The following is a 25,224-nucleotide window of genomic DNA, read 5'->3' as shown; positions in this document are numbered from 1 at the left end:
CAGCTTTCTGAACTTTTATTCTGGCTTCTTAAAGCTACTCTGCAGAACTGTGCAAACTGTGTGTACAATGGTCCTGAGCAGAACAGCTGATGTTCCAGGCCAGGGTTCACCCAAAGGATTCCTACACAGAAGTTATGAAGGGCCTCAGGCTTTTCCAGCACAGAAATACTGGGCATGGACCATTCTAATGCTTCAGTGCTGTCCATGCACTATTAAGCAAAGCAGAAATTTTCTAAAACAGTAAAAGTCAATGAATATGTAACTAATTTTATTCCATCTGTAAATGGTATTTATCATGTAACACTTTTTTAGTTCATTAAAAGAATGCAGGGATCATCCCAGTGGAGACCCAGACACAGTGAACTTGGCTCTGCCCCATCCCAGTCTCCTCCCTAGGTGCTGGTGCAGAAGACAGCAGTGTTCCTGTGTGCAGAAGACTGTCCTCCAGCAATCTGAAAGGGACTTGCCCCAGTAAGTGTATGTACCCAAGGAGTTCGCAGGTCTAGATGACTGTTTTGGTAGAGAGAAGTTTTAAAACTCAGTACAATTATGGATTTAAGAACACACCAGTGTATTCATTGCTTTAAAAACAAATGTAGGATGTACAATAAAAGACTTCAAGTACATTGTTCACTGTAAACAGGACAGCAGGATTACGTTCACTGGCTGCTGTGAGAAGAACAAAAGATTCATTGTACCCCTATCATGTTGGCAGCTTCATTAGCTGGTTTGCAACTAAGCTTTCATTTACCACCTTCTTATTAATGATGTGTAATAGAGATTCATAGTCCAGCTATTAGAATACAACTCACTAGTGCCTTGCAAGGACAACATTGACAAACAGAAGACTTGCCTGGTAATAAGTGCAATGAGCAGCTCCACCGCTTTTGCTCCCAAACCAGATACAACTTTTGTCAATCACAACTGTAATCCAACAGGTCCCACTGCTTCCATCTTCAGCAGATGGCCAGGAAAGCTGTATCCACCTGACTTGCCTCTCTCATACCCTGGAGGATCCATGGCCAAGGTACAGCTATCTCGAAACAGAAAACTAAGTACTTTTTTCTGTACAAAAAGAAGTCAACCTATTCTAATCATAGTATATATTGCAGATGGAAAACCTGTTCCTAACTTCCACCGTGATAGAAAGGTAAAAAATAGAGTAAAAATTCAGGTTGCAGTTCTAAAATTAATGTTCCAGATTTATAAAGAAAGTCAATATCCTTGAAGTTTCATCTTTAGGTCTTTGTGCTGCTGCATGCTTGTGCAAGACGAACCTAAAAAGGAGAAAGATTTAACAAACAGCAGTTGTAAAGAAATCAAGCTTCCATATCCTAAAGCCACCAACACTGGTAAAAATGGAAGGCATGTTCACCCTTGAATTAAACCCTAAACATTACCACTAGTCTCTCCCACCAATGAAAGCACTGTTTGTACATAGGATGGGCCCAGTTGAACGTAAGACCCAAGTTTGCATATTTCCCTGACCAGCAAAGCAGACCCATGAGGAAAAGAATTTAAGATGAAAGATGAGTGGTAGTCTAATGAAACCCAATGGCCCATTAACTTAATGACAGGGAAAACGACAATGCTAGCACCACAAAAGACCAGTTTCGATTCATAGCCAAGTATATAATGACTTACTGATAACTTCTTCATAATTCCCAGGGTCTCTGCATTAAGATGACTCAAATTTGTTCTGGTCAGCTCACTAGCTGCTAAACGAATGTTCTGTACAGAAAAGACCACAAGTCTCACTTACTGTTCCGCTGAGTCAGACTGGTACATATTAGTTTGTATGTGGAATCAGTGAAAGATACTAACAAGATGGAAGTAGCTGGATTATCTATTAGCAAGACTGATAAACTGCTACATTTATGAATAGGGAACTATATACCGCTTTTCTAGAAAGTGATGAACCCACTGGTTGGTGACCAGCATAGGGTTACTGATAAAACAGGACTAGTTACCAGTAGAGATGTTAAAATGTGTTTACAGACAGTCTTCAAGTTACAAATGGTCGATTTATGACCATTCATACTTACGACCAAACTTCCCCCATTAAATGGTCGTAAAGGCGGTCCCCGAGTTACGAACGCGATCCACGCTTACGAACAGTTCGGTCGCATGTAAATGAATGGGGTCCGACTTACGAACACTTCAAGTTACGACCAAATGTTTGGTCCATAACTCGTTCGTAAGTCAGGGATCAGCTGTATTTTGGTAAACATGTAACCACTGAAATGTTCAGTGAGCACCGGCTCTTGCCTGCTCCCACCCCTGTTGCCTCTAATACAGAGGCAGCAGCACGGGGTAGAGGAAGTTGCATGTAACCACGAAGGTTAACCAATGAGCCCAGGCTCATTGGATTATCTGTTTACACCATCACATCCCTAGTTACCAGTATAGGACCAGATGCTGCATGAGACCACAAACTCATCTTACGCCTTTGCTGCATTGCATTATGGCATATTTTGCTACCAGTCATTATTTTAAATTACATCTGGTGCACTTCAAAACCCATTCAAATATCTCCCTATATTTGTAATAGCTTTCTATTTACCTCCCCATCTCCAACAGGGACTGTAATAATGACGTCATTGCTGTTAGCAAGAGGGCTGCCGTTTGCAGAAACGATATAAACATGTTCACGTGCTGCAGGGGTGCGAAGACCTGGTGTCTTGAAAAGCCTGAAAGACATGCCAAAGTTACTGCTGAATAACTTTACCGCAGCTCATTAAAATGGTTCAAAGTACAGTTCATGAGATTCTCCCCAGCTAGAGATTTCAAACATCTCATTTTCAAAGGAAACAGAAGAGTGGAGAAAAATGTGGCCATTGTGCAAGGCAGGGCTACTCAACTTTGGAAGCCCCAGGGGCCACAATAATACTCCCAGCACATGCCGAGGGCCGCAACTTAAGTGTGGTTGCATATACATGCAAATAGCTTCTTTCATGCTGGCGGGAATGAATACAAAGCACTTCTCACAATGCCCTGGTGCTCCCACGGCACCTCCTCCCTGGGGACTAGAAACACAGACACACTGTTCTAGCCAGTCCATCCGTTTGCATCTTTCAGTGCTCACCCCACCTGGAGATGCCTCACAGTTGTGGAGCGTGTTCCCCAGGGAGACCATGTTCAAAGGATCCCACCTGTGGGCTGTGCGTAGAGCCCCGTGTACCTCAAACCACACTACGGGCCACAAACATACAGGCCACGTATTGAGTAGCCCTGGTGTAAGGTTCATCTAAAAGAATGAGTCCAGAGCTACAGGATGTAGAAGTATTTGTTTATTCTCTTTTTTTCTTTTTATGACCTCCATCTACCCTATTCACTGGGATCACAGGCTTCTGGCTCTAAGACTACAGAAACTCAGGCCAAAAATCTAGGGCCACAAAGTAGGGATGTGAAAATTTAACTATTTAAGTGGTTAATTGATAAGCATTAGCTTATCTGGCAGGAACAGCTTAAAGTATAAGTAGCCTGCTGCGCAGGATGGGGAGGCTCCGATGGAAACCCAGCCACATTGGGCGGTGAGGTGGGAGTCCTGGCCATGCCTTAGCCCAAACTGGTCCAACTTGGCCTGAGCAGGCCTCCAGTACCCGCCACTCCAGCTCTGCCCGAGCGGCCCAGGCTCAGCAGGCAGGGAACTGTTTAAAAACTGTAATTAACTGGTTAACTAATTAAACAATTATTTACATTCCTACCATAAAGCTGTTCCCTTACTCCAGCGCCCAACCCAGCCAGAGCAGTGCCCCCGCTCACGCCATGGGCAATGGCTCGCTACAGCCCAGCTGGGCCTACTGCACCAGGCCTGTTAAACATATACCAGTAGTTTAAGCAGTTAACATTTTAAACCGTATTTTATATCCCTTTCTCAAATGTCTAGTAGATTTGTTCTTTACTATAGTTTCAATCAATTTGTCTATTGCTAAAGTTAGGCTTTTTAGAATTGCCAGGATTGCCTCAGGGGCTTTTTAAAAATTCAGCTATCCTCCTCTCATCAGGTACATAGAGGCTACGTATACACTGGCATGATTTCCCGGAAATGCTTTTAACGGAAAAGTTTTCCGTTAAAAGCATTTTTGGAAAAATCGTGTCTAGATTGGCAGGATGCTTTTCCGCAAAGCACTTTTTGCGGAAAAGTGTCCGTGGCCAATCTAGACGCGGTTTTCTGCAAAAAAGCCCCTATCGCCATTTTCGGGATCGGGGCTTTTTTGCAGAAAACAGTACTATGCTGTCTACACTGGCCCTTTTGCGCAAAAGTCTTTCGGAAAAAGACTTTTGCCCGAACAGGAGCAGCATAGTATTTTCGGAAAAGCACTGATGATTTTACATGAGATCGTCAGTGCTTTTCCGGAAATTCAAGCGGCCATTGTAGACAGCTGGCAAGTTTTTCCGCAAAATCATTTGATTTTGCGGAAAAACTTGCCAGTCTAGACACAGCCAGACTGTTTAAGAGATAAGTTACATACCAGTTAGATGTTCTCATGTATCAGAAGCACGTGTTTGAACCATAGGAAAAGGAGAAGATACCATATGGAGATGATTCAAATAGATTACAGCTTTGCTGATTGCAGAGTACAAGGCTGAGCACAGTAAGCCATGTACAAATGAATATGGAATCACAGTCTCATATTCTAACCCTAGCTCTGCTAGTAATAGCCTATTAATTGTACAAATTAAACCTCTCTAGTCCAGTGCTCTCTGGTCTGGCAACATCCATGGTCCAGTATGATTTTAGTTAGCCGGATGTCTACTTATCACAGGTGTGGTCATGATTACCATGGTCCCATAAACTTTGTTTACAGGCACCAGTCCCGGCTCTCAGTGTTCTGTGCTATTATTTAGCTTTAATTGATCCCCAAATGTCTTCTAAGAGCCCAGTAAGCAGTGGAAGCATTGGTAATGCTCCTAGACCAGGGCTGGGCAAAATATGGCCTATGGGCCAAATCCAGCACACCAAACCACCAGATCTGGCCCCAGCTGCAGCAGGGAGACTCAGGTAGGCCACCTGTCTGTCTCCCCCCTCTCCCTCCCCTCCCAGAAAAGCAGCTGTGGGGACGTTTTGTCTTTGAACAGCTGCAAGCCTTGGGGAGGGTGGCAGAGGCTTCACACGCTGCCCCTGCTCTCAGCACAATCCCATTGCCCAGTTTCCAGAAAATGGGAGCTGCTTGTTTGAAGCTCTCCCCCTCCTTTCAGACTTGCAGCAATTTACAGATGCACAAGGCCCCTGAAGCCCATGCAGGGGCAGGGCAGGGAAATCAGGGAGCCTGCATGAAAAACCTGCTTATTGGGTGTTGCGCAAGTCTTCTAACCAGAACCTGCCTCTAGCACCCCAGTACCCTCCCCAACTCTCTGTTCCCCACTCCTGCCTCTCTACTCAACATAACCCAAACCCTCTGCCCCCATATCCCCTCCCAGACCCTGCACCACAATCCTCTGCCCCAGGTCACAACCGAAACCCCTAAACCTCCTCCTGCATCCTGCTTCCCTGCCCTAGGTCACAACCCAAACACCTGCACGTCCTCCCTGCACCCAGTCCCCTGCTCCAGGTGTACCTCCTTCACCCAACCTACCCTCCCAGATCCCACTCCCAAACTCCCTTCTGCATCCAAACTCCATCCCAGACCCCGCACCTCCTCCACTAATATCACAGAAAAATGCAGCTCTTGACCACTTTCCAAATTCTTGGAGTGACCACCCCCCAACAAAAATTATCCCCTCACCGTTCTGCTAGATAATATTGACCTCCCGTGGTTTGGCAAATTCTGGTCAGGTCCCAAGGGTGCCAGACTAGAGAAGTTGGATATTGGGAAAAACTATTTCACTAGGAGGGTGGTGAAGTATTGGAATAGGTTACCTAGGGAGGCAGTGAAATCTCCATCCCTAGAGGTTTTTAAGTCTCAGCTTGACAAAGCCATGGCTTGGATGATATAGTTGGGATTGGTCCTGCTTTGGGCAGGGGGCTGAACTCGATGATCTCCTGAGGTCTCTACCAGCCTAGTATTCTAAGTCAAATAGTCTCACCTCTATACCTCAGTTACACTTAGTTTTTCAGGGTTGAGAAGGCTAGTAAATATTTCTGCAGCACTTTGAATGTATGAACTGTTATACAGTATTATGGCTCTCATAACATGGATTAGATATGAATAGCCACTGTCACAGGACAGAATTACAACCGTTTTGTCTTATTTCATGCAAGACTAATAGCACAACATTAGATACCTTGACACTTGGGCAATGTTTATATTTCATAGAAACATTTTGCAGGACACTATAACAAACAGTTACATAACTTCGCTAATCAATTCACCCTCACCGGGAATCAAACTTGGGGGTGACAGTGGAGGTCCATCCCCGTGTGCAGGCATCAGTGACACGGCCAAGGGCTGGAGTGACAAAGTTATTTTTGCTTGACCTGTTTAAAGAGAGTGGAAGCGATAAGGTGATGCCCTTTGAAAAGATTATTTTAGCAACTGTTTCTTAGTACTGACTTTTCTTAACTAGAAAAGCTGAGAATGATATTAGGGTATCTGAAAATTAGAGGTTTCTCCTGATTTCAGGTAATGCCTCTTGACCTGGCAGCAAAGATTGAAGCTTTAGGACAGCTTGTAAAATCCCACACACCCTCATATTGAACAGCTGGTCTGTCACTACACCATGTTACCAAACTGGAGACTGCCTTCTGAAAAGCTCCTCCATGTACCGCTGCCATATTTTTGTTAGCTACTCTAACACAGTATGCCTTGTCAGGGAGGTCACTTTCTACTCTTTAGCCATGGTTGGGTTGGGATGGACTTTGGAAGTATCATTTCTGGGCTCCCCTTTCCATCCCCACAAAGAAGGATTCATACCACTCCAGAATTTACCTTTTGCTAATGCGTTTCACTCTCGCTGATGGAGGTCTTCTGCTTTTAGAAACTGCCACCTTTTTGGTTGATGTCTTCATCTGGAACACACAGAACTCAGAAAATGATTTACTAATTCATGATCAATAAACAACTCACATCAAGTTCTGAAGTGTTCCCACAACTGACATAATTAACCTCCCTATTACCAGCGTTATAATTTAAAATGTTAACCAGTTAGATGCTAGGTTTAACTGGTTAACCCTGGAGCAGTCCCCTGCCCAGGCTGTGGATGAGGACTCGCCACATCACGCAAGGGCTGCTCCAGTCCAACTGGGCCCACCGCACCACAGGTTGCTTCAATTGTGCCAGGCTGGGCTCGCTGCACCTTACTGCAGGCTGCTCCAGCCTGGCAAGGCTCATGGTTATCTGTCAAGAAAGGCTAACCCTTTCCATCCCTAGCTGATAACCAGAACCGAAGAACAGGACTCACTGTTCTTATCAGGTGTTCAAAAAGGTGGAAAACCTTTCCTTTTAGAGTCTTGGCTCTATTATAGACTATAGCTGAGCTGGGGAAGATATGGGGATTTGTGTAGAATTCTTTTCCATAGATATCAAAGTTCAAATAGTTAGTTAGATCAGTCTTGGGTAAAGAGACTCCTGCTCCCAGAACATGATGGAGGTTGAACATACAATTTAAGAGAAAAGGAATATACAATGTTTCTTTAAACTTTTGATTGGGTTGTGTGTTTTACATCATAATGGAGTCTAAGGCATGCATATATTATTATGGGGATTCCGATCTCATGAAAAATCGAATTAAGGCCATGAAGCAAAGAGGGAAACTACAGTTTCTCATTGAAGGTTTGAAGAGACAAAATATATAAAAATACCCTCAGTCCCTGAGTTTGTGATTTTACACATTTCCCCCTTTTAAAATAAATTCTCTCCCTAACGTATGGTCTTTCACACAGAAACAAACTAGAGAAATTGACTGTAAAGTATAGAGGGGAAACGGCGAAAGACACTGTACAGAGAGCTTTTTCAAATGAAAAGCAAAACTAGTTGTAAAGTTATATTTTGCAAATTTAAAATACAAAGATTATATAAACCTATAAAGCTGATTAAAATGGATAGCCAGCCTATGACAAGTAAACATATAAGCAACACCTTGAGCAACAGTCAACTAACTTCTTGCCCGGGCCATGACTCCAATAAAATCAATTATTTACCTTCCCTGTTTTGGGATTAACATTTTCATGTTCTAATTCTGATTCTTCAAGGGCTTTGCTATCCTGTTTGCTCTTCTTTGCCACAGGAAGCAATTTTAGTTCTGTTTCTTCTTCAATGGCATCAATATCCTGTTTGGATTTTTCAGCTAGAAGGAAAAAATAGTGTCCAAATTGAAAAAAATTAAAGCATATTGAAAAGAAAGGAGTCATGAAGTTTGGGAAACAAGTTATTAGGTTTATGAAAGACAGGTGCTACCTCTATTCCTAATCCCAAAACATTTCAGTCCAATCTCTATTAACACTGTGAATAACACTTCTGTAAGGGTTAGCAAATCTAAGCTAATATTGTCCAGATGTAACATCAGAGTGAGGTAACAGCTGTTTCTTAAAGGAACAAAATAATTCAACTATTGATTGCATTCATTAATGCTTCTCAGCAAACTGACCTTTCTTGACAAGTCTCAAAGGTGTCTGGATAACTTCTGCTGTTAGTTTGCTTATTTCTGATAGCTCCAAATCTGCCTAAAACCAAAATACCATTTGTATTAGTAAAGAACTATTTCATCCTAAATGCCTACAAACAGCAGTGTAAAACCATTACTTTACAATAAAAACGTCTCCATGCTGCTTTGCACTTTTCTGTGTTCATGCTTCCCCAGTATTTTAGAAATGGTAATAGCTTGCAAGACCTGCCCATCATTAAGCACTGAAGGGCTTTATTCAGGTGCTACCTCTATTCCTAATCCCAAAACATTTCAGTCCAATCTCTATTTAACTTTCTGGTTTTCAAAGAAATGCATATTATCTGGGAAAGAGGGCACGGTAACAGTAAGGAAACACTGTTTTAACATTTGTTTAGTCAATTAGCATCACTGGCAGGCAAGCCAAGATTCCATTGCAGAAAATGGCTTCCTATAAAAAGATTTAAAATTGAAAACTTTTAGCTATGTGCCATGACAGAAAGGATCTCAGGACACTTGCTATTTTCCACATCTTTAAAAATCAAAATCAGGCACCTGCTATCAACTGCAGAGAACCAGTTTGAATTACAAGGCAAGTTTTCTGAAACTTGAAAAGCCTCTAAGTAAGAGATAGTTACAGGATTCAGGAACAAGTCTCCCAGCTACAAAACGCTTGAGACTCAGGGCTTTTCTACACTTGAAACGATGCAGATGAGCCACCATACAACTTCCCTATAGACACTCACTACAGGAAAGGGAGGAGTTCTCCCATAAGCATAGTTAATCCATATCTCCAACAGGCAGCAGCAAGGTTGATGGAAAAATTCTTCCATAAACCAAGGGCTGTTTATACTGGAGCTTAGGTCACCTTAACTATGTGGCTCGGGGGTGTGGTCTTTTCACATCCCTGAGTGATGCAGCTGAGATGACCAAACTTTTGAGTGTAGTCCTGGCCTCAGTAAAGTTTCTAGAGAAATCTGTATTAGATGGCATCCATAACAATGAAGTGAGTTACAATGGTCACTAAAATGCTCTGCAAAGGAGACTAGAGATGTATTTTGTAGAAAGGAGTGGCATGATTTAACATAAACCAAGTAATTGAAGGAGAAAGCTAGCACTTTGGATAGACTACAAATATTTAGTGTCTTATTTATTCCTTTCACAAAGTGCTGTAATAAGAGTCTTAAAATGAATCAATGATTTAAAATAAAGATTGGGTTACTAAATGGGAAGTGAGTAGTTGAGTACACGACTACCCGACAAACCTAAGCTTATTGGGTAACTGAGTCGAGTCCTCGACTACTCGCTCCCCCGCCCTTGCTGCCTCTATATCAGAGGCAGCGGAGAGAAGGGGGAACAGGAACCAATGCTGGGGGGAGCTGGTTCCCCTCAGCACTGCCTCCCCCCGCACTGTCATCCTGGGCCACCTTGAACAGGGGCTGCTGGGCACAGTGGGAGTCAGACTGAGCAGTCCCGGCTCACGCTGGCCCGGGATCACTGCACCTCTGCATTTTAAATGTAGTAAGATTCAAGTGGCTCTTACTAATTTAAAATGCAGAGCTGCAGCTGTCCCAGACCCGGCAGAAGCCGGGACTCTTCGTTCCCAGCTCACGCTGCAACCATGAACTACCACCACTGCGGCTCTGCATTTGAAATGTAGTAAGAGCACGCCCAGCTCTTACTGTCTTTAGATCACAAAGCCACAATGGGGGTAGCTCCTGTATCAGCATGAGCCAGGACAGACAACTTTCCCTTTTTGACTAATTGTGTAGTCAAATTACCTCTTTCTTGACATCCCTAGCTCCTAAATACATTATACAATAGCACTAAAAAAGAAATTCCTATTATCTGGCTTAGTTGCTACACTGGATATACGTTACCTACCGTTGCTGCTTCTTCTAGGGCCTTTTTACTTCCTCCTTTAGCTGGAGACGGAATTTTTTAAATTAATGAATAACCAGAGTAATTTATGCAATATTAAAAATTTATACTTGCATAGAATTAAACAACCAAACAATGAGCATTTCTTGACAGTTAATGACTAGCTTAAGCTAAAGAAACTAGTATGAAAGCAAGAGTTATCTTAAACCACAAATCTGTGGTTGTTTATGAATCCATATGGACAGGGTATTCAATTTGCCTCTTCTTATTTCCAAAGATTTTTAAGCACATGATTGTACACCTAGTTAATCCAGTGTCACACTTTACATTGGCTCATGTACCAGTGACTTTAAGATATACAAAGGAAAAACTTGTGAAGTCTTATTTTGATTTAGCACTTTCATACAAATAAATGTATCTAATATACTGACTTTAAATGCAATGTATTATAAAAGAAATAACATAATTATAGATAACAATGACAATATCAATAGTAATTATGTTTACGTATTCATTGTATGCTGGCCTGCTACAGGGTGGGGATGGGAAGAAGGGAGCAGTTGCCCCGGGAGCCAGCAATTCAAAAGGGACTGGGGCTCTAGGCCACCGCTGTCATAGCAGTGGCCAGAGTCCTGGGCCCTTTTAATCGCTGCTGGAGCACCATCTAGCACTCTCCAGGTGACTCTGAGGGCTGGCTGCCCCAGCTCTGCCCTTCTGGGAGCATGGAAGCAGTCTCTTCCCACCTTGCCCAGGAGGCTGGCAATTCTCTCGGCCCAAATAATCGGGAGGGAGGGAAACAAAGTCCACTAACTGAATAAATTTAACTCATAACTCAGTTACAGCTCAAAATTATGTTGTCAACACATATGGGAATGGATGGACCATACCAAAGTAGTCAAGCCAGTTCATCTCTCTCAGTGCTAGAGGAAGTCTGAGGTTTTCTATGTTATAAAGATTATCCAACTCCTTGAGAAGACTTCGCCCATTTGTTTGTATCTGATCAATTCTAGTTTGGACTAAACGAAAAAAAGAAAATGGTACGATTAACAAATATATAGAACAAAAATATTATTTAGGATTTACACATCAAGGCTTGAATTTATGTTTCTCTGAACATCAGCAAAAATCTATTCCCTTATGAACACGCTTTTCTGATCAAATCTATTTCATTCATCCCAAGTGAGTTAATTAAAATGCATAAAAGTATGTCTACAGTGCTTCTGCACAGACAGTCCTAATACCAATAGTAGGGAATAGTAGGGTTTTACCTTACCCATCAATGAAGGCAATCCGCTTCGAGAGGCACTAGCTAGGTTGATGGAAAAATTCCATAAAGGTAGAACAGATTGTGACCTACCACCTGTATTGCAACTAGGAATGTGAAAGGTTAATCAGTAAGCATCACCTTTAACAGATATTGCTTACCAGTTCTGGTTAACAGGTGCAGGGCTAGAGCAGTTACCCACCAAGCATGGACAGGGGAGCTGTTATAGCCCCGCAAGGGCCTGCCACGGACACGGGCACTCCGGAGCAGTCACTGTCCACAGCGGGCCCAGGCACGCTGCAGGAAGAGAGCCACTCCAGCTCAGCCCCCACTCCCCGGCTCCCCTTTAATTGATTAACCAATTAAACAGGATTTTACATCCCTAACTACAACCCATAAAGGATATCATTAAACAATTACAACCCATACTTGATGGGGATATCCTGAAAGATTTCTTTTCTGAACCCTCTTCTGGCCTTTATACAATCCCCCAATCCCATCATCAGAAATAAGGCCTCCACAGACCAAGACATTAACTCAAAGCAGCACCAGACACGGCCACAACAAAGAAAAACCTGTAAGCATATTTCCAGTGCTGCAATGACACACCCCTCAAAATCCATGGCTTGTAAGCATGTCTATCATATTATGGGTGTGTCTAGACTACATGCCTCCTTCGAGGGAGGCATGTAGATTAGCCAGATCGGAAGAGGGAAATGAAGCCGCGATTAAAATAATCGCGGCTTCATTTAAATTTAAATGGCTGCCCCGATCTGCCGATCAGCTGTTTGTCGGCAGATCGGGGCAGTCTGGACGCGATGCGCCGACAAAGAAGCCTTTCTTCATCGGCACAGGTAAGCCTCGGCTTACCTGTGCCGATGAAGAAAGGCTTCTTTGTCGGCGCATCGCGTCCAGACTGCCCCGATCTGCCGACAAACAGCTGATCGGCAGATCGGGGCAGCCATTTAAATTTAAATGAAGCCGCGATTATTTTAATCGCGGCTTCATTTCCCTCTTCCGATCTGGCTAATCTACATGCCTCCCTCGAAGGAGGCATGTAGTCTAGACACACCCTATGTGATGTATCTCGCCCAATGGTAGTAAATGTGTCACAGTAACATTGAAACAGTGAAACCAGACAAACACTATGTACTTAAAATGAACTCACACCAAAACATAATAAGAGTCAAAAATACTGTTTTCCCTCCGGGCACACACTTTTCGCAGAGGAATCAGCCTATGTCTGACCTCTCTTACCTCATCCTCAAAGGTAACCTGTACAACACCTACAAAAGAAGAGCCTGGGAACTTAAATTCATAAGTTTGCTAGATACTAAAAATCATGAACTAAATAGACACACATTAAATTAACCTGGAAAACAACTCAGGGCCCTAAAGTCTTTGTAGAGAACAAGTTTTATGAATGAGTGGAATGGTTACCTTCACAGTCAAAGTCCTTTAAAAATGCAGCCAGCTTTTTCTTTTTCACATTGTTTTTGCTGGTACCATTGTTTGTTTTCTTCTTGGATGGTGCCATGGTGTCAGATAGATCTGTGTAGCAGAACGGAAACAGCCATTTGCATTCATACAAGGAGGAGACACTTGCCAGTTAGAGACAAGAGGACTCTAGTCTTTTGGGAGCTACTGCTGCTCTATCCTCATTGAAAAATCAGGGCTCCTAGGCCAACAGCAAGCTACAACGTAGAGCGACGCATTGGTGCCCCAGACAGATGAGTGGTTCCCCAATACCAGGCAGTAGCTCCACCAGAGGTGGCATGGGGCTGAAAGCTCGGCATGGGCTTGTCTGAACAACATAGGGCTCATAGACTTTAAGGTCAGAAGGGACCATTATGATCATCTAGTCTGACCCTCTGCACAGTGCAGGCCACAGAATCTCACCCACCCCTCTTAGAATAATCCTCTCACCTATATCTCAGATATTGAAGCCTTCAAATACTTGAAGGCCCCAAGATGCAGAGAATCCTCCAGCTGTGATCTGTACTCCATGCTACAGAGGAAGGCGAAAAACCTCCAGGGCCTCTGCCAATCTACCCTGGAGGAAAATTCCTTCCCGACCCCGGTTGGAGCCTCTGGGCAGAAGAAGTTAAACAGACCCACAATGCTTTTGTCCTGGAATGAGGATGCGTCAGGAACAGCCATGCCCGGCCCCAATCCGCATCACCTCTGTCTTGTAGACAAAGCCGGCTGGGAACCCCTTGCCCTGCCCCAATTTCTTACAGCGATGGCTCCTGCTCAGTAACAGACTTGCAAGTTGCCCGCCTGGCCAAAAAAAAACCTTCGAAAACAGACTTCGGGGGAAACTATGGAGCGGGACCTTCAGATGCAAAATGGACACGATCCGACGGAGTCCCAGCAGCCCCTGGGAATGGCTGGTTCCCACCCAGGTACGTACCCCTGCCAAACGGACGCTCCCCCTGCGCGCACCCGAGGAAGCGGGCGCCCAAATAAAACCGTTGAAGGAGCCACAGGGCTCTGGGGCGCTGCAGCCTGGGAGCGAGACCCCCCCAGACGCTGACACCGGGAGGTGATTGAACTGGAGCGGGCAGGCTGGGAAGCCCTGGGGTAGGGCCATTGCTGGGGAGGAGGGAGGAACACGTGACAGAAGGGGGGGGTCTGGAGGTGTCCCCCCCCCTCCCGCGCGTGCTTCCCCAACGCAGCTCGGTCTCGCCCCTCCCCCCCGCAAAGTGGACCCCGACGCCCCGCGATTCCTTCACCGCAGAGCGGGACCCCCCCTCAGAATTACCCCCCCATCGGGGTCCCCTCACCTCACCATCCCCCCCCCACACCAGAGGGGGACTCACCTCGCCCCCACCCCCACCCAGCCGCGCCCCACGGCGCCCCGCAGCCCCACTGACCAACTCGCTCCCAACGCGCGCGAGCCGCCGCAGCTACATTCAAACCCGGCCGCCCAATCAGGCGCGCGGAACGGCGCGCGGCGCACGCGCACAGGCAACGGCCGCCCGCGGGAGGCGGGAGGGCGAACGCGCCCTACCTCTCCCAGCAGCGGAGCCGACGGGGAGACTTCCGCTTCGCCAACTGGCTGCGTCATTTCCGGCCCGTAGGGCGGAACTACACTTCCCGGCAGGCGCCGGGGGCAGGGACGTCGCTGTGGTTGCGGGGCTCAGGTAAGGGTGGGCCCTGGGGTCAGGTTGCCCCTCTCCGACGCTCTCCCGGCTCCCCCCATGGAGACCCTCCGCCCCTCCCCCCGGGGCCTTGCTCCCCCTCCCCCTTTGTCCCCTCATGGAGATTCCCTGCATCCCCCCCCCAGCCATGCTCCTCCCCCCACATGGAGACCCCCTGGGGCCCTGCTCCCCGCCCCCGTTGGCTCCCATGTAGAGACACCCCCCCCCCACTCGGGCGGGGCTCTACCCTCAAATGTGTCCACCCCATAAATTGGACCCCCCCCCCAGTTTCCTATTTCTAAAGCAAACTCTCGTCTAGGAGCTGCCTGGTCCCCTGAGGCCTGCGCTTCTCAGTCAGTGGCGCTGGTGGGTGGGCAGGCGGGTGAGCATGGACAGAGGGGCAGGAGAACCTCTATACCTGTGTGACGTAGTGGGGGTACCTGGCTGGTTTCTATGCTGCTGGCTCTGGGGTAACCCCCACTGGCTGCCGTGGGTACCACGACCCAGCGAAACAGGATGAGTCACTATGCAAACCAGTATGGCCAGACACCCCCCATGGAGAGGAACAAAGGAAGGTGGAGGCTGCCCTGGCTGGGGGGCAGAGCTGGAGGAGAGTGAGTTGGTGGCTGTCTGGGAGCATGGAGGAGACAGCCTAGGGAAAGGGGCTGGAGTTTAGGGGCCCAGTCTCCCCCCATCTCAAGGGGGCCTGAGGCATCCTAGCCCAGCTCTGGGACCAGATTACATCTGTGCTGTGCTGTATCCTGAAGAGGCAATAAACTTCCTCTATTTCACCGGCTGGTGCAGTATGTTTGTGCCATTTCGGGGTGCAGGAGACGGGGGACCCCCAACGCGCCGTCACAACCTGTGTGTGCTTATTGCAGGTGTCTGGGCGGTGCCTATCCTGGGCTATACTCTGGGTCTGCCTATAAGAGGATGTCCGAGAGCCCAGCCGTTCTGGTCCTCCGTCAGTCCCTGCAGAAGTGCTTCCACACCGTACAGCAGCAGCAAGAGGTTTGGCAGCAGGCGCTGACGGATTGCAAGCCTCTTCTGAGCTCCCTCAGCAATCTGGCTGAGCAGATGCAGGCCTGCCAAAAGGTCACGTTTGCTCATACACCACTGCGGAGTTTCCCAGATCTGGAAGAGCAGCTGAAGTACAAACAGCGCTGTGCAGCTGAGATCCTGCTGGAAGAACTGGGAGGCAAAGTGTAAGAGGCTGTTGTGTCAAGTCCTTTAAAGTTGTGAGCATCATGAAAGCCCAGACAGATATGCTGGGAGAGCTGGAATGTCTCTGTCTGGCCTATTTGCAGAGTTCACATCTGAAGGAGAGCGGATAAGTCAAGTCAAAGGGATAAGTGTCACGCTTCTTTCTGGAAATGCTGCAGCTATTATCCTAACACACATAATAATAACACATGAAAATTATTCTCTGTCTTTCAGTTTGTTTACTTCATCTTTATGTGGTGGGCCAGAGTCTCAGCTGGTGTCAATCCATGTAGCACCTTTGAGTCCTGCTGGAGCTTTGCTGATTTACAATAGCTATGAATCTGGCCGAGTGTTAATATTCATTTTTACGCCTTGTCCTCATTTTGTGTCAGTCTTTCTTACAGAATCTGGGAAGTATGTGCATTTGTGTGGGACAAACATTTAAAAAAAATAGGTAACTGTAAAACCACAAGAATAACTGCAGGTCTCAGCCATGTGTAATACCTAATAATTTAAAGGAGTTAAAAGTATTCATTAGATTTCAAATTACAATGTCTCTAAGTTATGTAATTGGTTCATACTTTCAATAACATGCTCTTTATCCATGGTTTTCAAACTACGGGTCACAACCCAGTATTGGGTCATGGAGTGTCAGGCACTGGGTCTCATTCCTGCAGAGTGACCAGTGAGGGTTCGAAGGCAGCTATCTGCCTGTCCTGGCACCGCAAACTGCTCTGTGCACCAGCAGCAGCCAGTAATAGGCTCGGCTCCTAGTGGGAGAGGGCTCTGTGCACTTCCCCAGCCCCGAGCACTCGCTACGCACTCATTGGCTGGGATACAGCATGGTCTGGTGTTGGGAGCAGCAGGAAGCCTGCCTTAGAACTCCTGTAGCACCACTGATGGGGAGACACTCAAAGTAAGCCCCTTCTGCTCCAGCCTTGACCTCCCCCCCAAGCCAGAGCCCCCTTTTACACCCCAAAACTCTTATCTTCAGCCCCACCCCAGAACCCACACTATAGTCAAATTATGTTAGGGCATGGGCATCAACAATTTTCTTCAACTGGGTCAGGTCATGAGAAAAAAGGTTAAAAACTGCTCTATATTATCAGTTATATAGTCACATTGGTTTGCCTTTTCCTCACATTAATTCCCTAGTTTCTGTTCAAGTAACATGTACTGCATATTGTCGAACTCACCCAAATGTCACTGCAGGATGCATCATTGTTGGGTTTTTTTAAAGCAGGTACTTAGACATGTCCATGTAATTTGTTTTGGGGTGTAAAGTGAATGAGGCCACCCTTTGGAAAATAGAGTGCTAAGTATTACTCTTGTTTTGACAGAGCTGACTTACAGAAAGTGCGGGATGCAGTTAGTGGTTACGTGGGCACTGTTTTCCAACTCTATGAGCAGAATGCGGATGTGCTAGGATTTCAAGCTTCTGTGCAGCGTTCTGCTCTTAACCCCTCGCTGGCTGACATGTTGGAATGGCTGCATGATATTGAGAGATATTACCGACATGTGTATCCTTCACTAGAAGAGTCAAAAGTTTGTAGCTCAAACAGGCCAAGGAGATTATCTTGATTCATGTCAACAGAACGGCATTTACCTTTCTTTATTTTTGAGTTATCAGCTTGGGACCAGTAAGGTGGCAATAAAACCTCATCAAGGACCCAGATGGACTGCTCAAGCAGATTGTACCTGTTCCCAGTTTTGGCCAAGGGAAATGAGATGAATAGGGAACACTTTTAATAAGTTAATTCTCAAAACTAGTAAATACGGTTCCTAGAGGGTGAAGACGCTTAGCTACTTGGAATGTCTACTGTTACTGTGTTTTGACAAGGTACAACAAAACTTGAGTTCTCAGCATGTCCTGGTGGGAGTGGGACTTAGACTGCAGGGCTGCAATGGAACCCTACTCTCTCTCAGCTCATAGCTTCCTAAGAAGTCAGCCTGCATGTGTATTCTCTTCCCCCAGCCTGGCATTTCAGTCCTTACCTTCCAGAAAGATACCTGGAGATTAAACTCCTCCTCCTCCAAATCAGATATGAGAACTTGCCAGACATGCAAACCTTGCCGCAGTCCTGGGACAGGATTTTGGAGCACAACAGCCGAAACATAGTTCAAGGTATTTTCATAACAGCTCTTAAATATCATAGTATGAGCTTAGTGCTATTGAAAGGGGCTGGCATGGTCACCCTGAAGTCTGAAGGACACTCTTTATCTCCCGAATCTGTACTATGCAGCCACAATGTCTGTCAGCTAGTGCTGGAATTGTGGGATAGTATTTGTGGTATGGACTCTTGTCCTCTGGGAACTGTACTGAGACTTGCTGAACAATCACTATATAGTAACAATTTGAAGTCACTACAAACCTGGATTTGTCTGCAACTGGAATCTTTGAATCGAGGCAAAAGGTTCAGTATCCCGTTTACTAGTCCCCCTAAGATACTGTATTGGTGGTGAGTTTTCCCCATTGGTCATTAGTGGTAATTGGGCAAGTTCTGAGGGGGGGTGAGTGATAATAAAAATAACATGTAGTTCAACATTAATGGCTTCTTTTCTTTCCTTCCACCTTAGACACTCTTCTAAAGGTCTCCTTTTCGGAGACTCTGTGAGGGGCTCTATTACTAACCAGCTTGCAGAGAGAAGACAGAGGATCTGTGTAAAATGATTTGTTTTGGGTGTGTAGGATGACACCTTGTTCCGGATCTCCATAAAGAAGCTGGATTAGCCCAGTGGAGGGTATTTCCCTTGCTCTATGCTATGAGCTACGTGGTCTGTTAAAAGTGGAACAAGCCTGGTAGTGAATGAGAGTGATCCTGCTGCTTCCTTGGCTTATGAAAGTGGACTTGATGTAGCAGCTGAAACAGTGTCTGGGCTCAATAAATCGAAGACAAGGAGGAACATGACAGATGTGGGCTTTCTTTTTTTTAACTCGGGGAGAGCTGACAGCAGTAGCAGCACTTACGGATTTTTTGTATGCTAAAGGAAATATATATATTTTTAATAAAAAATGTGTCTTATTATTTGTGATTTAAGGGCATGCTGCAGTTCTACCCCATAGGGATGTTAAATTTCAATTAATCAGCTATTCGAGTAGTCGATGGAATTTCCATCAGTTAGTCAATAAGGGGTGAGGTGGAGCGCTTACTACATTTCAAAGGCAGAGGCACAGCAGTCAGGTCCCAGTGCAAGCAGGGACTGCTTCAGGTCCCGTTCGCACCATTTCCCCCCTGTGCCTCTGCCTTCCCTGCCCCCCCACGGAGAAGATGCTGGGGGGAATCGGCTTTAAGCTGGCTCCCCCCAGCATTGGCTCCTGCTCCCTCCCCACTTGCTGCCTGATATGGAGGAAGCAGGGTTGGGGAAAGCAACCATTTGAGCTTTTGCTTAGCGGGTAGTCAACTAGTTGCTTACATCCGTTCTATCCGAGGTAGCTAAATAAATGTCAGAGCTAAAACTTCCACTTACATATGACACAAGGAATATTTTTAACACTAAAGATTTTTACAGCGTGAAGTTTAAAGAGTAATTTCTCTGATTGCTGACAACTGCACAAAAGAAGCCTTCTGTCTGTTCAGTTTCCTCTTTTGCTTGTAAAGGACCTTCACCCAGCAAAGCCACCTATTTTCAGAAGCTGCACTACTGGCAGGTGCCAGTGTAGTTGTGGAAATGACATTTTAATATTTTCTAAATTAACTGAACTTCAAATTGCTGGCTCCAAGGACATAATAGGTGTGCTTAAGTAAGAATTACAGCTCATTTCTTTAGCAAGGGCTAGCTTATTATTGCCTCTGTCTATCCCAGGAGTTGGTGGTAAATATTAAAAAGTAAGACACTTCTCTAATACAGGACAGACAGTGATCAGCAATGAAAATGGGCTTTGTACCTCGGGCAGGCAACTGTAAGGCAAACTTTCTGTCAATGCTGCTCTGAGCAAGCTCCCTCTGACTTTGGCACTTGCCTTTAGAGTGCATGCTACTTCTGTGTAGAACCTTGGGCTTCAGCAAGGTAGAGAATATCCAACATGCTGTGCTTCTGAAAAATGAGTTGGGCCTCTTACCCACATTACCAGGTGTTGCATAAATACAGTTAAGCTGCAGTATGATGGTTTTGAAGTGTACTCTCTGTTTTGAACACCAAAGTCAGTTCACTTAAGACTTAAAGATGAGTTTGACCTCTGTCCTAGCATGGACCAGCCCTCATCTTTCACCCCTATGTGGAGCAGTAGCGAAAATCTGTTTTAAAATAAAATGGCCAAGCATCCTCTTGTGGGGAAATGTCATCTTCCTCCACAAGGGGGCGGTAAAGCAGTTTCACAGGGGTAGTGTTAGGAAAAGGACATGAAAGATGGGAAAAGTGGGTCATTGTAGCCCTCCAATCTCTACCAGGAAGGTGCTGGTAGCAAAGTGCTGCCCATTGCTATGCAGATCTCCCTTGTCCTTGGGCGGGTTGATGTGATAGAGATTTTGAAAGTAGGGTCTAGAAGAGGGGTGGGGAACCTTTTTGGGTCGGGGGCTGCTACGGTTGCCGGGTGTCTGGTATTGACCCGGACAGTTTGGTATTTTCTCCTCCTGTCCGGTAAAAAACATTCAGAAAATACCAGACACCTAAAATGTCCGCTATTTTCGGACTTTTTCCTGTCCAGGAGGCGAAAATCCGGGGTGCTTACCTGGTTCTGCAGGGGAACTGTCTGGCCCGGAGCAGGGAGACAAGATGGTGGGTGGCTGCGGGCAGCCTGTTAGGGCCAAAAAGCCTCAAAAGCATTTCTTAAAGGGGTCATGCTATTTTTTTATTTTTTTTTTGCTTAACAACTCTTGGGTCTTTTTTTTTTTTCTTTTACTCAACAACTTTGGTCTCCCCCTTTTTTTGTGTTTGGTATTTTTGGTTAAACCATGTGGCAACCCTAGGGGCTGCTGACCTACAGAACGATCAGTTGGGGAATTGGGGGTCAGGAGCTGCAGGGAGGTGATGGAGGGTGGGACTGGAGTGCCAGCGTGGGCTCCCCAATGCTGGGGGAGGCCCTAAGCCTCAGGGACCAGATCCACGCAACCCAGGGACCACATCCATCCTCCAGGTCTTAGGTTCCCCACCCCTGGGGTAGGCCAATGTCCTCTATGCTAAAAGTACCCCATCCTTTTACTTGGCAGCATGTGCCAAGCAGACAAAGGAAGTCTTAATCCTACACCTTTCTGAAAATGCAGGCGCATGCCGCTGAGAGACTTGTTCCCCATGTTTCTCTGTGCAGACTAGACAGCCAGGGGTGAGAGATGTCTGAAGGAGGGGGCATTCTCCCTAAAATGTGCACGCTTGTTTCTCACCACTTATTGGTGTCAAGACAGATGGCAGAGTCAACTCCAAACAAGCCCTGGTCTGTAACTCATTCCATCCCACCTCCAAACACTGCCCAAACCAGCCTGACCAAAGAGATGAGCTTTATCATGTACTGGGGGGAGTGAATTCCACACCTAAAGACCCTCAGCTTTGCAGGAAATCCCAGACTATAAGCCAGTAAGTCACTAACCAAACATCATGCTCAGTGCTATAAACTACTGATAGTTTTAAACATGCCACATGAGATAGACACCCAGGCGCGGCCCTAGACTAGCTGCCAGCAACTGGCGCCCTAGGCAAACCATGCAATCGGCACCCCCACCTCCAAACCCCTCAATGATATTGCACCACCATTTGGCGCCCCATTTAACTTGGCGCCCTAGGTGACCGCCTAGTTCGCCTATATGGACGGGCCGCCCCTGTAGGCACCTGTTCTCTGGCCATTGCCAGGGGAGATCAGCAGTGACCCAAGTGAGCACAGTCACTGTGTGTAGGCTGACACTAGATGGATTTTGTATGAAAGGTTTATTCGGTGAGAGACGTAGCCCTTGTTTCCTAGCCAGAGGTGCTGAGTCGTTAAGAGGAATTGTATCTGCTAAAGGGAGTGAGAGAAGCCCCTCTTTGTGCTTTGCCTTTAGAACAGACTGCCACACGAGGGCACTGCTAGACCTGCCTCCGGAGGCGAGCGTGTTCTGAGCAGCCTTATCCACTTTGGAATGCCTCCCGGCTGCTGACCCCATTGGCCCTGTGAATTTTTATTTTATCTGCACTTTTAATTGGAATGGAAGATAAAAAGAGCCGCCTCCCTGCCGTTGCTGTGGCTCAGGTATGAACAGCCTGGTCTCTCCTTTGCTAACGTGGATCCCACATTTGATGCAAGGAAACCCCTTGGCAGAAGGCATATAGTGTACCCAGCAGTTATTGGGACACTAGTGGGGATGTCGGGCTAGGGGCAGTACTCCCATACTGGCTCCAGCAAACTGGTCCCCCTCCCTGCAGTGTGTGTGGTCGAGAGTTAAGGCAAAGGTGTTCAATGCATCCCTGACACATCAGGGAGGCATGTGTGCCCAGCAGCAGCAGGGGTGTAGATTAAGCATGCAGGACCCTGCATGTTTTGAAGCAGGACTGAGGGAATCCCACGGCACCTGCATTGGCACAGGCGAGGCCAGCAGTCCTGCACATTCAGTAGCTGCCTGCTGAGTTACGGAGCTTGTTTTCCTCAGCCTATTGCAATTGGTGAGAGATGGCTGGCTGGCTTCCTGGGGAAGACAGCAGGGCTGTCCTGCCCCCTCCCCGGCACAGAGGGAGATAAGACACTTTGCTTTGCCTTTCCACAAGCTCGGTTTAGAGTTTTCACCACAGAGACTCTGTCCACCTTTGACTCCCCAGGTGGGTGGCCTCTATCCCTGTCAAGGGGCACTTTGTGCAGTAAGGCGCCCCTCTGGGTGCACTAGTGGCAGATTGGCTTAAGGGTGGGCTCAAATCTGCATGAATTCCATGAGCGTGTGGGTTCTGTGGGTGCCCTGCAAAAACTTCAGCCAGGAATGTGACTGCACAAAATGAGTCAAGGTGCAAATATCCCAGGGCGGTGCACTGAATCATCTCGCCTCCCAGGGAAGTGAGATAAGGCCTCTTCCTCCTCCTGCAGGGTTTTAAGATAAAGCAGATGATACAGTGCAGATGTCAGTTTAAGAGATCAGCCTTAAAGAGCAGGGCTTCCTGACGGTCACAAGTGCAACAAAAATCTCTGTCGGCTGCATGTCCTGCAGGTGAATCCCTCCTGGCCTTAGAGAGAGGCTTTTTTCTAACACCATGTCCCCCAGGAACCGGTCACTCACTTCTGTGGCTGGTGTCAATGGCTCCTCACTATTTAGTGCACCTCTCCAACCGACACAGAAAGGCTGCTGCCCAGTGTGACACTGGTGCATGTCTCCTCAAATACCTGCTGCAAGGCAGCCCAGCATCTTGTGTTTCTTTTCATCTCACCTCCCCCCTCTCTGAGAATTCCCCCATCCCCAGGCTCTGAATTTCAGCGTCTAGCTTTAGCTCCGGTGGGTTTATATTCAGAATCAACTTGGTTTGGGACCATTTGTCGCCCATCCAATGATCGTGAGCTACCTGGGATTCACCTCTGCCAGCTTCTCCTGAAACCCTGCCAGCTTCTCCTGTGTTGGAGGCAGGAGCTGTTCAAGGCAAAAGGGGAGGACGGAGGCTGTGTTTGTGCAAGTGTTACGGCTGCACGCTGACTCTCTCTAGCATTGGAGCTTCAGTAGCAAGTATTGGTGGTGTTCCCTGTGGAGGGCTGGTGCAGTATCCAGCTTGGTTTTTGGAGGGGCTCTCAGACAGAAGTCCCCTTGCCCTTTCCTCTGATACCTCACAAGGCATGCTTTATATATAAGATCACGATGATATACAAATGAGGAAGATGGGGGTTACAGGGTGCTTCTCCAAGTTACAGAGTGCCATAGTGGGGAAATCCAAGTCACTTCTCAGGTGTGTCAGGATGAGCACACCTTGTTTCAGGTATATCCTGCAACTTAGAAGCAGCATCTCTTCTCCTGGGTGGTTTGCTCAGGTGCACAAAATGGACGGATGAGGGACCAAAGCGCTCTCTTTTGCTCTCTTTGCTGGAGTGCGTGCAGAAGGACTCAAACATCTGCTCATGCAAGCAGCTGATGCTGACAGGATGTGTCAGTGTATTGGCATCAAACTTCCATGGTTTATGGTCTTTCTTGGGCCTGCCATGTGATGGTTTTCACAGCCTATGATTGATGCGTATAAATGCCGCCTTATTTTTAATAACATGCACCCAGCCAGCTATAATAAAACTTTCTTGGCCAAAGAGCTGCTGTATGGAGATAACATGCAGAGTGATATCTCTCGCCTGGGAGCTTCATCTCAGCCTCGCTTCCTGTCCTCCCCCTCTCCCTTTGCCTCAGTCTGCTGCCTCAACCCTGGAGCAAAACAAACACCAGTCAGAGGTGAGGCACTTGAGTATGTTGGTGGTTTTACTAAGGGGCAGAGCTGCAATTTTCATGGCTAAAGCACATGCTGTGGGCCAAATTCTGCTGTTCTGACATGGTGCAGTGGGACCTCTCTAGATCAATGGGGGTATCTGCAGAGTAATGCATTGAGTAAGGACAGCAGCTCTGAAGTCAGGCTATTCTGTGCAACTGATCACAAATGAAGACCAGGATACCCAAGGTTTAGAAGCCACATGCCTGTAAGAGACTTATCACACAGGAGAAGGGTGCATTTCATGGACATGTCAGTAGGATGAGTTCAGTGCTACATCCCTCAGTGACCCTTCATTCCCTAGATCTGAAGCAGCCGCAGAGAAGACAAAGCAAAATAATGAAGCTTTCCCCCAAATGCTGAAATTTACAAACCAGATATGGCAGGAAATGGGAAGAGGCTAATGGAAAACATGCCTGGGCCCACGGCAAACACTGATGATCTGTTCTTGACATGCCATTTAGCAACACGGGCTGATGCCCTTTTGGTTTTTGAGGAATGGAATCTGAGAAGGTCGGCAGCCCCACCTAATGAAGAACAGCTTTGTGGGCTCGTTCCAAGCACACAGGGCATGAGGCTGGCAAAAGCAATGATCAGACATTGACTTCTGTTGACATGGAGCTTGAGATATCTGCCTTGGACACCTCAGGAGACAATAAATTATGATGTTCACACAACCAGGCCGCTTATGTACTGCCTGCATCTACTACATATAACTCTGAGTTCCAAGACCGTCCCACTGTGACCATGAGTTTCTGACGTGCAGCTTCATAAAGGCAAAATGGCCTTGGAGACCTGGCACAAGCCAGTATGAACATGCCATCTGTTCTCAGCCAGTCAAAA

At 46.6% G+C, this 25,224-nt stretch overlaps 2 protein-coding genes across 7 annotated transcripts; one reads left to right on the top strand and one right to left on the bottom strand.

The window, feature by feature from the left end:
- Window positions 1-251: 251 nt before the first annotated feature.
- CDCA8 (cell division cycle associated 8) lies at window positions 252-14,725 on the bottom strand. 3 transcript variants are annotated; one of them, XM_075908552.1, is made up of 11 exons: window positions 14,703-14,725; window positions 13,130-13,240; window positions 11,313-11,441; window positions 10,429-10,469; window positions 8,530-8,605; window positions 8,084-8,229; window positions 6,873-6,952; window positions 6,323-6,421; window positions 2,564-2,690; window positions 1,645-1,731; window positions 252-1,277 (listed from the first exon to the last, which is right to left on the bottom strand). In XM_075908552.1, the coding sequence occupies exons 2-11, from the start codon at window positions 13,224-13,226 to the stop codon at window positions 1,239-1,241; spliced, it is 921 nt and encodes a 306-aa protein (XP_075764667.1). In that variant the 5' UTR covers window positions 13,227-13,240; window positions 14,703-14,725; the 3' UTR covers window positions 252-1,238. The 3 variants fall into 3 exon arrangements, with proteins under 3 accessions (XP_075764667.1, XP_075764668.1, XP_006134312.1); XM_075908553.2 differs by lacking the exon at window positions 14,703-14,725 and adding an exon at window positions 14,566-14,697; XM_006134250.5 differs by lacking the exon at window positions 14,703-14,725 and adding an exon at window positions 14,103-14,231.
- AIRIM (AFG2 interacting ribosome maturation factor) lies at window positions 13,982-19,061 on the top strand. Of its 4 annotated transcripts, none has more exons than XM_006134249.5 (5): window positions 13,982-14,094; window positions 15,714-16,037; window positions 17,376-17,555; window positions 18,042-18,160; window positions 18,613-19,061. In XM_006134249.5, the coding sequence occupies exons 2-5, from the start codon at window positions 15,766-15,768 to the stop codon at window positions 18,648-18,650; spliced, it is 609 nt and encodes a 202-aa protein (XP_006134311.3). In that variant the 5' UTR covers window positions 13,982-14,094; window positions 15,714-15,765; the 3' UTR covers window positions 18,651-19,061. The 4 variants fall into 4 exon arrangements, 2 of the variants coding, with proteins under 2 accessions (XP_006134311.3, XP_075764669.2); XR_012897564.2 differs by lacking the exon at window positions 13,982-14,094 and adding an exon at window positions 14,714-14,835 and having other exon boundaries at window positions 17,376-17,875; window positions 18,011-18,160; window positions 18,613-18,642; XR_012897563.2 differs by lacking the exon at window positions 13,982-14,094 and adding an exon at window positions 14,714-14,835 and having other exon boundaries at window positions 17,376-17,875; window positions 17,962-18,160; window positions 18,613-18,642.
- The last annotated feature ends 6,163 nt before the right edge of the window (window positions 19,062-25,224 follow it).

This window comes from Pelodiscus sinensis, chromosome 26 (genome assembly GCF_052426305.1).
Source record: "Pelodiscus sinensis isolate ZL-2025 chromosome 26, ASM5242630v1, whole genome shotgun sequence".
Lineage (NCBI taxonomy): Eukaryota > Metazoa > Chordata > Testudines > Trionychidae > Pelodiscus > Pelodiscus sinensis.
Note: the sequence above shows the minus strand (reverse complement) of the source record. Positions and strands in the feature narration are given on the sequence as shown.